Below are 12,229 nucleotides of genomic sequence, written 5' to 3' on the forward strand. Positions count from 1 at the left end.
TTTGGCCAAGACGGGGAGGGGGTGGGTGGGTGTGGGTGGGGCCGCCTGGCGGCTCACCTGGGCCAGGCCCGCAGCCTCCGGGCGGCTGTGGGCGCGGTCAGTAGGGGTGTCCCGGGTCTTTGGGCCGCTTCAGCTGCACTTTGAGCCTCTTCATGCCGATCTGAAAGCCGTTCATGGCCTGGATGGCGGTCTGCGCGCTGGCCGGGTTGTCAAAGCTCACGAAGCCTGCGGAGACCGGGGCGGACCCGCGATGGTGGGCAACGTGGGCGTCCTCTGCTCCAGTGCTGCAGCCCCGGCTTCCCGGCTCGCGGGGTCCTGGGGGCGGGGGGTGTGCGCTCGCAGGGGCAGATGGGCCCGGCGAGGTGGGAGGGGGCACCAGAGCACACATGGCAGCCCGGGGCTGGTTCTGACACCCTCTGGACTTGCATGCCTCTGGGGACGGGGTGCTTGCTCCTTACCTGGGGTCTGCTCTGCTGCGGCTTCCCCCACTGCAGAGGGTGCAGGGGAGGCCTGGGGGTCCTGGGAGGGTCACATTCTCCCTTCCTCCCTCCCCATCCTGGATGCCCGCCTCCTTCAGGGCCCTGGGTGCTAACCCCCTGCCCCTCTGAGGCCGCTATCCTTCTGGGATCTTGACTGTGCATCGGACTCTGAGTGTCCTGTGCACCTTCTACTCTTCTTGTCCTCTGCCGTTCGTCTCTCCATCTCTGTCTCTCCACCCCCTCTCCCCCCATGTCCCCCAAGGCCATGAGAAACATCCCAGGCTGCCACCCCTGCAGTGTCCAGCAGCCCCAGCTCCCTCCACCTGCCACCCCAGGCCACCCGCCCCACTCCTGCCCCTCACAGGCTTCCCGGGACGGTGTGGGGCCACAGCGGCCAGGGGCCCTCTGGACCGAGGGACCGCATGCACAGGCATTTGAGGCGGGGGTCCCTGAGCTCTGTTCAAGAGGCCGGGTGGGGGGCCAGGCAGAGAGGCGGTGGGGACAGGGGTGAGCGGAGGCCCACGGGGAGCCATGAGGGAACGTGGAGCCAGCGAGGGAGTGACGTCTTCGTATCTGTCATGTCCCTAACACCTGCCCCGCCCGCCCCAATATACTGAGACTGAGAAGGCACAGGACTCCCCATGGCACACATTTCCTGCTTCCTCCCGCAAGCAGGACGCTGAGGAGGGGCCTGGGCACTGGACGAGCACCCCTACTGGGTGGCCTCAGCTGTGCTGTGTGGCCATCCTGAGCCTCTCCCTCGTCCCTCAGTAAATAGGCACAATTCTACTTCATGGGGATACTGAACGTATACAGGAGGTGCCTACTAGATAGGCAACAGTTGGCCTTTTGAGTAAGACAGGGTGGGATCAAGAGTCCAGACTTTAGAGTCACACAGACTGGCTCTAATCTATGTTTTGGGGACGATGGAGCGTCTGCCTTCGGCTCAGGTCGTGACCCCAGGGTCCTGGGATCGAGTCCCGCCTCGGGCTCCCTGCAGGGAGCCTGCTTCTCCCTCGGCCTGTGTCTCTGCATCTCTTTGTGTCTCTCGTGAGTAAATAAAAAAAAAATCTAAAAAAAAAAAACTACATTTGCCTCTTGCTGCTGTGTGAACTTGGAGCCCCCCGAGCCCCTGCAGGACCTGCCCTGTCCCCTCCCTCCCCTCCCCTCCTCCCTCTCTCACTCTGCTCCAGCCACCCACTTGGGGCCCCTGGCTGGCCCTCCAACCTGCCAGACAGGTCATGCCCCAGGGCCTTTGCATGTGCTGCTCTCTCTGCCTGGAACGCCATACCCCCGACATCCTGTGGCTGGGAAATCTCACCATTTGGGGCTGAGCCGAAACACTGCCTCCTGTGTGCCAGCTTCTACGTCTTTAGGAGTAGATGATGATGGCATTTGTCACGCCACCTCCAGCCCCCTGGCCTACGTCCTGCTTTGTGTATTTCCATCTGCTGCCCGTAAACCTGGGCTTTCCCACTCCGTAGTCGCTGGCCACAGGTGCTTATTGAGATTTGGATTCGTTAAAACCACAGCTTGGGTTCTGTGGGTGGGGTGCCACGCTTCAGGCGCCGGGCGGCCAGCGGCGGCTGATGGCTCGGACGGCAGAGATGCAGAACATCTCCGCCGTGGACAAACCCCGCTGGCCAGCACAGCGGGGCCCTGAGCTCCGGAGGGCAGGGATTTCGTTGGCTCCCTTCACTGCTGTGTACCAGCACCCAGCACTGGCTGGCGCACACAGCAGGCGCCTACTAAGTGCTCGTTCTCGTTTATAAATGGGGATTCTTTTGGACCACGCCCGCCCGCGCCCCTGTTCCTCGGCAGGCGGAGTCGGGGACGGGGCTGGCCAGTGGGACAGGACGGGGTGCCCGGAGCAGGTACTCACCAAAACATTTGCTCTGGTTGGTGGCCCGATCCATAAACACCTTGGATGAGATGATATTGCCGAACGGCAGGAACATCTGCGTCAGCTCCGTGTCTCCAAACTCCTGGGGGAGGTGGTAGATAAACAGGTTACAGCCTTCGGGACCTGCAGGTGGGGGAGAGAAAGACATAAAGCCCCCAAGGAGAGGAGGCGGACCCCCCGGGGGAGGGGCGCGGGACCAGAGCCCACATCTGGCATCTGCAGCTGGTGGGGGGACCGGGGAAGCAGGGGCACGTGGAGACGGCAGGGAGGGGATCCTCGCCTGCCTAATCCCACACCTGGGGACCCTGAACCTCTCGGGATCCTCAGGCCCTACATAATTCACACAATTCAGACAGTCCCTCCCACACCCCCAAAACTGAGATAAACCCTCAATGCCAGACCCTGGATAATCCCCAAATCCCAGCCAACCGGAAACCCCTGAAAAGTCCCCAAACCTGGGGCGCCTGGCTGGCTCAGCGGTTGAGCATCTGCCTTTCGGTCAGGTTGTGACCCTGGGGTCTCGGGATCGAGTCCCCCATCAGGCCCCCCATGAGGAGTCTGCTTCTCCCTCTGCCTGTGTCTCTGCCTCTCTGTGTCTCTCATGAATAAATATAATAAAACCTAAACCTGAAACTCCAGATTATTTACAGCATCAGACGAATTGTATGTGGTGTATACGACGGCCCCTCTGCACTATCTTTGCACTAATTCTGTGAATCTAAAACAGGTTTTAGGGGATCCCTGGGTGGCTCAGCAGTTTGGCGCCTGCCTCCAGCCCAGGGCGTGATCCTGGAGACCCGGGATCGAGTCCCACATCGGGCTCCCTGCATGGAGCCTGCTTCTCCCTCTGCCTGTGTCTCTGCCTCTCTCTCTCTGTCTCTCTGTCTCTCATGAATAAATAAAAATCTTTAAAAAAATAAAATAAAATAAACTTTCCACGCTTTATAAGTCCAACGATCACAGAATAAAACGAAGCAAGTAACTCCCTGGTCCCAAGCCCCAGAAATCCAGATATTTTTCAAAACTGTGGATGATCCTCCAAACCCTGAATAACTTTCAAAAGTCAGATGACACAAAAATAAAATCGAGTAAGATAAGAAGAAAACTCTCTAGCTCCCAAATCACCTGGTAATTTTATCTTATTTTTAAGGAGAAAAAAATATATTAAAAATTTTTTAAAATAAAAATAAATAAAATTATTTTTAAGGAGGTTCCATGCCCAGCGTGGGGCTCAAACTCACAACACTGAGGTCGAGTTGTGTCCCCTACCCAGAGCCAGACAGGTAACCAGCCCCCCCACCTGATAATTTTTAAATGATATACTATGCCAACTAGAAATAATTTTTAAAAGCATAGCAAACTCTCAAAACCATCCCCTCCCCAAATAATCCCCAATGCCTGACTCATGTAAAAGCTATAAATAATAATCCAATTTTAAAACCTCCACCAAAAAAAATAAAATAAAATAAAATAAAAAATAAAAAATAAAAACCTCCACTATCCGAAGCCATGAACAGTCCCCAAATCTGCCTAATCCCAAACCAAGGGATGACCTTCTCCCATGGCCCCACAAAACATGGGGAACCCCACCACCAAGAACTCCCTTTGGCCTGGAAATGGGTACGCTCCACCCCAGAAATATAAAGTCCAAGACTACACATTGATGTCTAACCCTTACCTTCCCGATTAGGGCCACAGTTCTAAAAATGCTCGTTTTTAAAACACAAGTGTGTTCCAACGTCATCACTGCGATTGATGCGGACGGCACAATTCTGACCTCAACACAGATTTTACGCTTGCTCATGTGCTCTCTCACCTCCATGAAACTCGGGGTGAACACAGAGAGCCGCACCCAGCTGAATCGGACCTCTTGAGATAACAAAGTATGCACACACGCGCCCACAGATACACACACACACACACACACACACACACACGGCTGGAACACCTACCACTCCCTCAGCTCCCCAAGTGTGTTGTGAGCCACACGCATCCCCGTCTGGGGTCACGACTCCCCGTCTGACTTCAGACAAGCCTCTTCACTGACCCACAGCTGCAACCCTTTCCATCAGTGCCACCTCCACGCGCAGACCTGAGCCCTCTTCCAGGATAAAGGGTCAGGTCATTGTGGGTTTTTTTGGACCTGCTCACATGCGTGACATTGTGCTACCGTTTTTATTAGGGTTCTGTCTTTCGTTTTGTTTTGCTCTGACGTGTCACGGACAAAGGTTTGGAATGGTGCATCCTGACCCCATGCAAGCAGGAGTCTGGTACTGCGCGGTTCTGCATGCCGTGGTGACTCTCCAGAACTCCCCAGAACGCACGTCTCGAGTTACAGCAGTGCTATAACGTCCCCAGCCCAGGTTGGGGGAAGCTGGAGAAGGGACCGGGAAGGGAGACACCCAGGTCCGAGTGACCCGAGGCGGCTGGGCCCTCTCTGAAGCTCCCACTGGCCGGCCCTGGGTGGGAGGTACAGGGGGTGTTGGGAGGTCACCAAAAGTCACACTGGAGCTGCTGGCACTGCCGAATCCTTATGTCCGCTGTCTGTGACTTTAACCACAGAGCATCCTGGAGATGGTAAAATCTGACGGGGAACAGGGTAGCATCTGGTTGGCAGGGCTGGGGACCCCTCAGCCTAGGGCTCGCCTCCAAAGCTCAGCTCCTGCACCCTGGCAGTGTCCCCCCAGCCCCTTCCACAGGCCAAGGGCAAGGGAGAAATGGGGCCCCAAGGACTTGGTCTTGGTGCCAGGCCATCTGCGGAGCTCCCCTGGCCATGGGGTGATCTGGGGCTTCTCTAGTGGGTCACCTCTCCCCCACCCCCACTGGCTGGACCGGCAAGGGAAGGGGCCTTGCTGGGTGCTGAGCCGCACCACGGGTCCCACCGGCCCTGCTTCCTTCCCAGGGACACCTCTTGACACAGATGGTCGCTCCTGTCGCAGAGGAGAAAACTGAGGCACAGGGCAGTGAAGTGCTTTCCTTACACAGTCAGAACTGGGTGGACCTGGACTCGAGTTGTCTGATTCCAGAATCTTAACTCCTCCCTCCTTCCACTTTGCTGGGGAGGCCTCAGTTTACCCGAGACATCTCATGGCCCCTCCACCTCCCGACCTCAAAACGAGCGTTCTTTCCAAAAATCCAGGGAATCAGCCGGTCCTGCAGAGGGCGGCTGGCCGTGGTGGGGTCACCGCTCTCCTAGGGTTCCCCGCTCTGCTCTCCGGGTTCAGCTCCCCCCAAGCCCCAGAACTCGAACCCAGGTCTGTCCGGCCAGCAGGCGGCGCTCCAGGCCGCGGTTCTCCGGGGTCGCGCTCCCTGCCATGCCGGGCTGGGAGGAGGGGGTGGGGGGGTCCTGGAGGTGGAGGGGGGCGGTCAGAGGGCGGGGCTGGCGCCCAGGGGAGGTCGCGGCCCCCTCACCTTCTCGCTGCTGCTGCTGCAGGAGGGGCGGCGGCTGGGGGACGCTGTGCGCGATGGGCGTGATGGCCGCGGTGGGGTACATGGCTGCGGAGACCGGGAGCGAGACACGGCGGAGGCGGGCGTGAGGCCGGCGGGCGCCCCGGGGCGGGGGGCGGGGCTGCCGCGGCGGAGGGCGTGCCCACGGGAGGGGGCGGGGCCAACGCCAGCCACCGGGGGCGTGGCCGCGGCCGGGGGCGGGGCTGAAGGAGGGGCCAATGACACGAGTGCCCGCCGGAGTGGGCGGGGCCAGAGCTCGAGGGGCGGAGCCTGCCTGAGGGCGGGGTTCGGACAGAAACGGGGCGGGACCAGATGCTGCGGGGGCGGGGCTAGGGGCGGGGCTAGGGGCGGGGCTGGCCTAGGGAGGCCGCCGGAGCCGAGGGGGCGGGGCCCCGCCCGCGACCCGCCCCGGCCCGACTGCCCGCGTACCTGTGTACTGCTGGACTCCGGAGAAGGCGGGATGGAGGGTCTCGGCCACGGTCGGGCTCTGAGCTGCGGGGCAGACAGAGGGCTGAGTGGGACGGGGGCACGAGAAGTCTTCCGTCCGCCCCGAGCTTTAGGAGCCCGGAAGGAGAGCAATAGACATCCACCCCGCCCCAGCTTCACCTCTGCATAAACGTTTTACAGGTAGGGTCCCCATTTTACAGGTGGGAAAACAGAGGCTGAGAGAGATGAAGCAGCTGGCACAGGGCCCCTCGGATCGGCAGCGGCACAAGTCGAAGAGGACTCCAGAGAGGTGAGACCAGCACCCCCATATGGACCCCTGCACTGTTCTCCAGGACTTAAGGCCTCTGCTCCTGATTATCCCCCACACCCGCCGTTTCTCTCTCTCCCACCCCCTGCCTCACTCATCAGACACCCCGTGGATCCCCCACAGGGCTGTGTCCTCCCACCTGCTCCCAGGGGGGGAAGTAAGGGGAGGGGAGGTTGTCCAGACCACTGGAGCTGGTGCGTGGTGGTGGTGGTGGTGGTGGTGGGGATTTAGCCAAAAGATTCTGAATCGAGAGTGGTTGCTAGAGGATGGGGTGTGGGTGGGGGTGACCATGCAGGGGTCACATGAACGGATCACTGCGGAGATGGAGCAGTTCTGTGTCTTGATTATGGTGGTGGTGGTTGCACAAATCTATGCCTGTGATGAAATGGCACAGACCCCCACCCTGCCCACCCACCCACACGAGTGCACACAGAACGTGGTGCCGTGTGGATAAGGTCTCCAGCTCTCGCTGAGTTCACTGGACTGTACCAGTGTGTTTCCCGGTTTCGACCATGTGCTCAGGTTATGTAAGATGTTGGCATGGGTGGGGGGTGGCTGGGCTGAAGGGACCAGGACCTCTCTGTACTATTTTTGAAACTCCCAGTGAGCTCCACTCATTTCAAAATAAAAATAAATTCTCCTCAATGGTGGAAACGCGGATGGCTTACTTCACTGAAGCACGGCGTTGGAGGATGCTTGCCTGGGAATCGCGGTGTAGGGCAGGGAAAGGTGGGGCCTCTGCTTCACAAGGGCAGGGCCCAGCCTGACTCGGTGCCTAATACTGAATGGATGCATACGTGAATGAATATGGGTATGGGTATGAATATGGGTATGGGTATGGGTATGAATATGTCTTCCTAAATAGGGACGATTCACAGTGAAGACTGACCCTGCTGTTCTTGGTACAGGTGATGTGTTAAGCACTTTACATGCTAATTTCATTGTCAATGCAACCTCATGAGATGACTGATGTCATCTGCCCCATGTCCCAGGTGTGGAAACCGAGGCCCAGAGATTCACACAAACCACCCAGGGCCCCCGAACTGGAATTTGAACTCAGAAATGTCTGCATAGAAAGTTCCCATGTTTAACCGCCCTGCTACAGCCTCTTTCTGTATGCCCACGGCTCACGTCTAGTCAGCTGAGATTTCCTGTGTCCCTCTGTGTCCCACTATGGCACAGGAACTCCCTGTCCTACCCCCTTTCCTAGGTCCCAGGGGACCATTTAATTACCTGGGTAGGGCACAAGGCCATTGGCATATACGGTCTCTAGGGCGGGGTGCCCCCCAGGGAAGGGCACGACACCTGCAAAGCCATTGGTGATGGGAGCCACGAGCCCAGGCACGGCAGTGGTGCCAAGCAGCGGGGGTGAGTGCAGTCCTGCAGGACAGAGGAGCATCATGAGGAGCCTGAGCCTGGCCCTGGCCCTGGCCCTGCCCTGCCCACCCATCCTTAGGCCCCTGGCGGACTCTCACCAGAGGCGGGGGCGATGGGCGTGGCAGGCAGCCCGTTAAGGCTGACGGCGCCAATCTGCTGGATGTGGCAGGGTGAGAAGGCCACGCCAGGGCTCAGGTAGCTGCCCGACGTGGACAGGACCGTTGTCTGCTGCTGCATGAGCTGGGGGTGGAAAGGGAGTCAGCGTGCACAATAGGGGTGGCACCTGCCCTGAGGTCATGACTCACAGCGGGAGGGAGGCCCAGCCCTCAAGTAACTGGAGGGTGGAGGAGGTCAGCCTGGCTATCTTGGCACAGGCTGAGGTCAGGGCTCAGTTAGGAATTGGGATCAAGGATCAGTTTCGGATCAGGGCCAAGCCTTGAGATGAGGGCTGAGTCAGGAATTTGGACTTGGTCTGGGAGCATGGATCAGCCAACATTAAACTCAACCAGGGTTGGTTGGGTCCCAGTCAGAGTCAGCCTGGATTTAGAGGCTTCTTTGGGGTTTGAGACCCAGCCTAGATTTAGGGGCTAAGCATGGGGTCATGTGGTCCAGAGTTGGGGTTCAGCTGGGGCTGAGCTGGGGTGGGGGTGCTCAGGAACCAGCCTGGATCTAGGGAGTCACCCAAGACCAGGATAGGACCGTGAGTCAGAGAGACTGGGCGAGAGGCCGAAAGACAAGCAGAGAGGCACTGAACCCCCAACAGAGCAGAGACGGAGAGAGAGCGCACAAGCAGACTGAGCCGGACCCCCAGAGTGGTGTCGGGGGCCCCGCTGGAGACAGAAGTGCATCTGCTGGGGTCACTCACAGCCTGGGCGTAGGCACTGTAGGGGCTGAAGGGCAGGGTGAGGGATGGCGTCAGGATGCCCAGCTGGCCCACCATCTGCTGCATGCGCCGCAGTGTTCGCTCCTTGTCCGTGTCGGCAAACTTGACCACCAGGCTGGAGGAGGCACCCTACAGCGGCAAGCACGAGGGAAAGGAGGGAGGTAGCCAGGACTCCGGGGTTCCCGGGACCACGTCAGCTCCGGCCCTTGGGTGAGCGGTGATGCCAGCAGCTGCCAGTCCTGCCCACGGGCCTGGAGCTGCAGGACACGCGTGTCCCAGCGAGAACAGCTCAGAGGTCAGCATCCCGGGCCTTGCGGCTTGACGGTGCAGCCGCCTGTGTGCGCGGGTGGGGCTGTGTCTGGGGCATGGAGGGGACCCTGACTATCGGCCACACTCTCAAAAACCGAGAATCCAACTGCTTGGGAGGAGCGATGGGGACCCAAGTGGAGGAGGCCCCTATGACCGTCGCTCACCCCTGAGGACAGGTGAGACCCCAACCGTCAGAGAGGGGACATGCCCCCTTTGATGGAGAGCTCACTCCCTGACGCACCCGCCGGTCCGCTCGGTGCAGGAGAAAGCCTGACCTCCTGTTGAGCTGAACCTGCCCCTCCGAGGACTGCAAGCTACGCCCGATGCCCAGAGAGCAACGGCGCTCCCCGCTGCCCCGCTCCTCACACCCATTTTTGAGAACAGCTGAGAGGGGAGCTGGTTCTCTAAGGCCTGTGGCAAATTTGGACATTTATGTACAGGGACGGTGGCTCCTGGCATCGCCTGCTAGAGGGCAGGGCCGCTCTCAGTGCCTGGCTGGTCGTCCCCAGCCTCTCACCGCCCCAGGCCTGCCCCCCGCCCATCCCCGCTCTGGCCCAGGGGACACTTCCAACCGGCCTGGCCAAACCTTCGTGGCCCCTCATCACCCTAGGAGCCCCGTGCTCCCAGGCCGTGGACTGCAGCCCCTCCAGCCATGTCCCCCACTCCTCTGGGGCCACCCCCTCCCACCCCCATCCTTGTTGTCGTTCCCCACGCTCCACGTCCCCTTGCTGGCTATGGGTCTCGCCCCTCTAGGATGCCCTCTTATATGCTCACACACACACACCCACTCATACACATTCACCACACACGTGCACACTTATGCACACACATGGTCATACAGTCACACACATACTTCCCATGCATGCTCACAGACTGATGCAGCTGAAGACATAAATACACACACCACAAGTGCCACGCACACACCATACATGTTCATACACTCACACACGTACACACATTATGCATGCTCACACTCACATACACATGCATACTCCCTGTGCATGCTCATGTCCATTTGCACACACACCACACACACAAACTTACACACTCACATAATGAACACACGCACAAATATGTGCACATATTTACACTCACCATGCATATCACACATGGTTGCACACATGCATTCACACAATACATTCAGATGCACACAATCACACATGCAATCACATCCACACATATTCACACACAAGTGCTCACCCATCCACAAACACTTGCCCTCACATATACCTACAGATGCACAATGCACTCATTCCCCCCATCGTCCAGGCAGACCCACACATACACGTGCACTCAGTACACACATGTATAAACACACATGTGCACACACCTACATACATACTGCAAAACCCACTTACACAAGCGCACTTTCAACACACTTACACACGTGCACTCATACACAAAAACACGTACACTAGCACACACACTTATCCATACATATTAACACACATGCACCTCATACTACACATTAACAATCACCTACTAACAACCACACACATATGCACTCACATACATTTTCTCTTAAATACACACACAGACATAGACACACACATGCTAGTCCACACACAACCACACACACATGCAGCCACACACCGGCAGTACATCCATGCACACCCCTGCAGAATTACTTGCATGCTCACACAAACACTGATTCACAGCACACATGCACGATCGCACACTCACATGCGTACGCCCACCCACACCACCGTGAGAGACTGCACCTCTTTCTCCACCTGTGCCTTGCTGATGAATAGCCAGAGGCTACAGGGTGGCTGGAACGGTAGGGAGAGGCTTTGTCCCTTTTCCCTGGCCCCGTCCCCATACCCACCACCACGACCCAGGGCAGTTCCTACTCACCGGCATGGTCTGGCTGCCATGCAGGGCATGGATGGCCGCCTGGGCCTCGGTGTGCGAGGAGAACTTCACAAAGGCACAGCCTGCCCCAAGAGAAGGAGAATGCGTGAGGGGCAACAGGGCCTTTCCGGGTGGGCAGGGGCCACTGGGGAGGGGACAGGGAGCCCTGGATGGCTGGTCAGTGTCAGACATAGGCAGCCAGGTCAGACAGTCAGAACAGAGAGACAACAGTCATCTGTTGAGATAGACAGCTGGACAGTAAAGGATCAGGCAATAAGACAAGCATGCAGCCAGCCGCAGAGTACAACATCGGCCAGTTGGCCGTCCTTTCACTCAGAAACCAGCCAGCTACAGCTAGTTGTCACACACACAGTCGGACAGACACAGTGAGGTGGTGCGCAGTCGGGGAGGCAGGTCCTGCCCACCAGAAGGAGTGAAGGGCACAGGCTTAAGAACACCCATCAGCCACTGGATGCCACGAGATCCAGAGTTGTAATCAGATATGCAGAGAGAAGGTGACAAATGTTCTGACACAGGTGCAGAGATACAGTCCTGTGGGCACACTCAGGCATGGATACATTCACACCCGGACAGATATGCCCGTGTGACCAGAGTCAGAGAGACCGGGACAAAAAAACAAACAAAAAACAAACAAACAAACAAAAAAAGCAAACAGGTCAGACCCAAATGAACAGTCACACAGGAAGAAATCAGAAATCAGGCAGACAGACGGCCAGGGACCAGCAGACACAGGCAAATTCAGACACACAATCATAAGGAGAGACTACTAGACATAGTTCCAGACAGGCAGAGTACTATGGGAGAGCCAGGCAGGTGGGACAAATGCAACTAGAGAGTGGCAACGGTTGCATTTTTTGAATATACTGAAAAGCATTTCTCTGTACACTTGGAAAAGGTGAATTTTACAGTACGTAAATAACAATTAAAAAAAAGAAGGGCGCCGGGCTGGCTCCATGGGTAGAGTCTGTGATTTTTTTTTTAAGATTTATTTATTCATTCATTCAGAGAGAGCGAAGAGAGAGGCAGAGGCACAGGCAGAGGGAGAAGCGGGCTCCATGTAGGGAGCCAGACGTGGGACTTGGGTCTCCAGGATCACACCCTGGACTGAAGGTGGTGCTAAACCGCTGAGCCACCAGGGCTGCCTGAGCCTGTGACTCTTGATCTCAGGGTCGTGAGTTTGAGCCCCACACCGGGTGTAGAGA

General features: G+C 57.7%; 1 protein-coding gene across 23 annotated transcripts in view; it reads right to left on the reverse strand.

Annotated features, from left to right (window-relative positions):
• CELF5 (CUGBP Elav-like family member 5) overlaps window positions 1-12,229 on the reverse strand; it is a 48,182-nt gene that overhangs the window by 3,133 nt on the left and 32,820 nt on the right. For 19 of the 23 annotated variants that reach the window (XM_038567850.1, XM_038567832.1, XM_038567831.1 and 16 more), the window contains 8 exons: window positions 11,010-11,089; window positions 8,826-8,972; window positions 8,059-8,200; window positions 7,817-7,963; window positions 6,259-6,321; window positions 5,794-5,877; window positions 2,362-2,505; window positions 58-315 (listed from right to left, as the gene is read on the reverse strand). In XM_038567850.1, coding sequence (XP_038423778.1) covers window positions 98-315; window positions 2,362-2,505; window positions 5,794-5,877; window positions 6,259-6,321; window positions 7,817-7,963; window positions 8,059-8,200; window positions 8,826-8,972; window positions 11,010-11,089 — 1,025 coding nt within the window. In that variant the 3' untranslated portion in view covers window positions 58-97. Of the gene's footprint in view, window positions 1-57; window positions 316-2,361; window positions 2,506-5,793; window positions 5,878-6,258; window positions 6,322-7,816; window positions 7,964-8,058; window positions 8,201-8,825; window positions 8,973-11,009; window positions 11,090-12,229 lie in introns of those variants that run through there. The other 4 variants (XM_038567834.1, XM_038567833.1, XM_038567851.1 and 1 more) reach the window with 3 other exon arrangements.

Source organism: Canis lupus, chromosome 20, assembly GCF_011100685.1.
Source record: "Canis lupus familiaris isolate Mischka breed German Shepherd chromosome 20, alternate assembly UU_Cfam_GSD_1.0, whole genome shotgun sequence".
Lineage (NCBI taxonomy): Eukaryota > Metazoa > Chordata > Mammalia > Carnivora > Canidae > Canis > Canis lupus.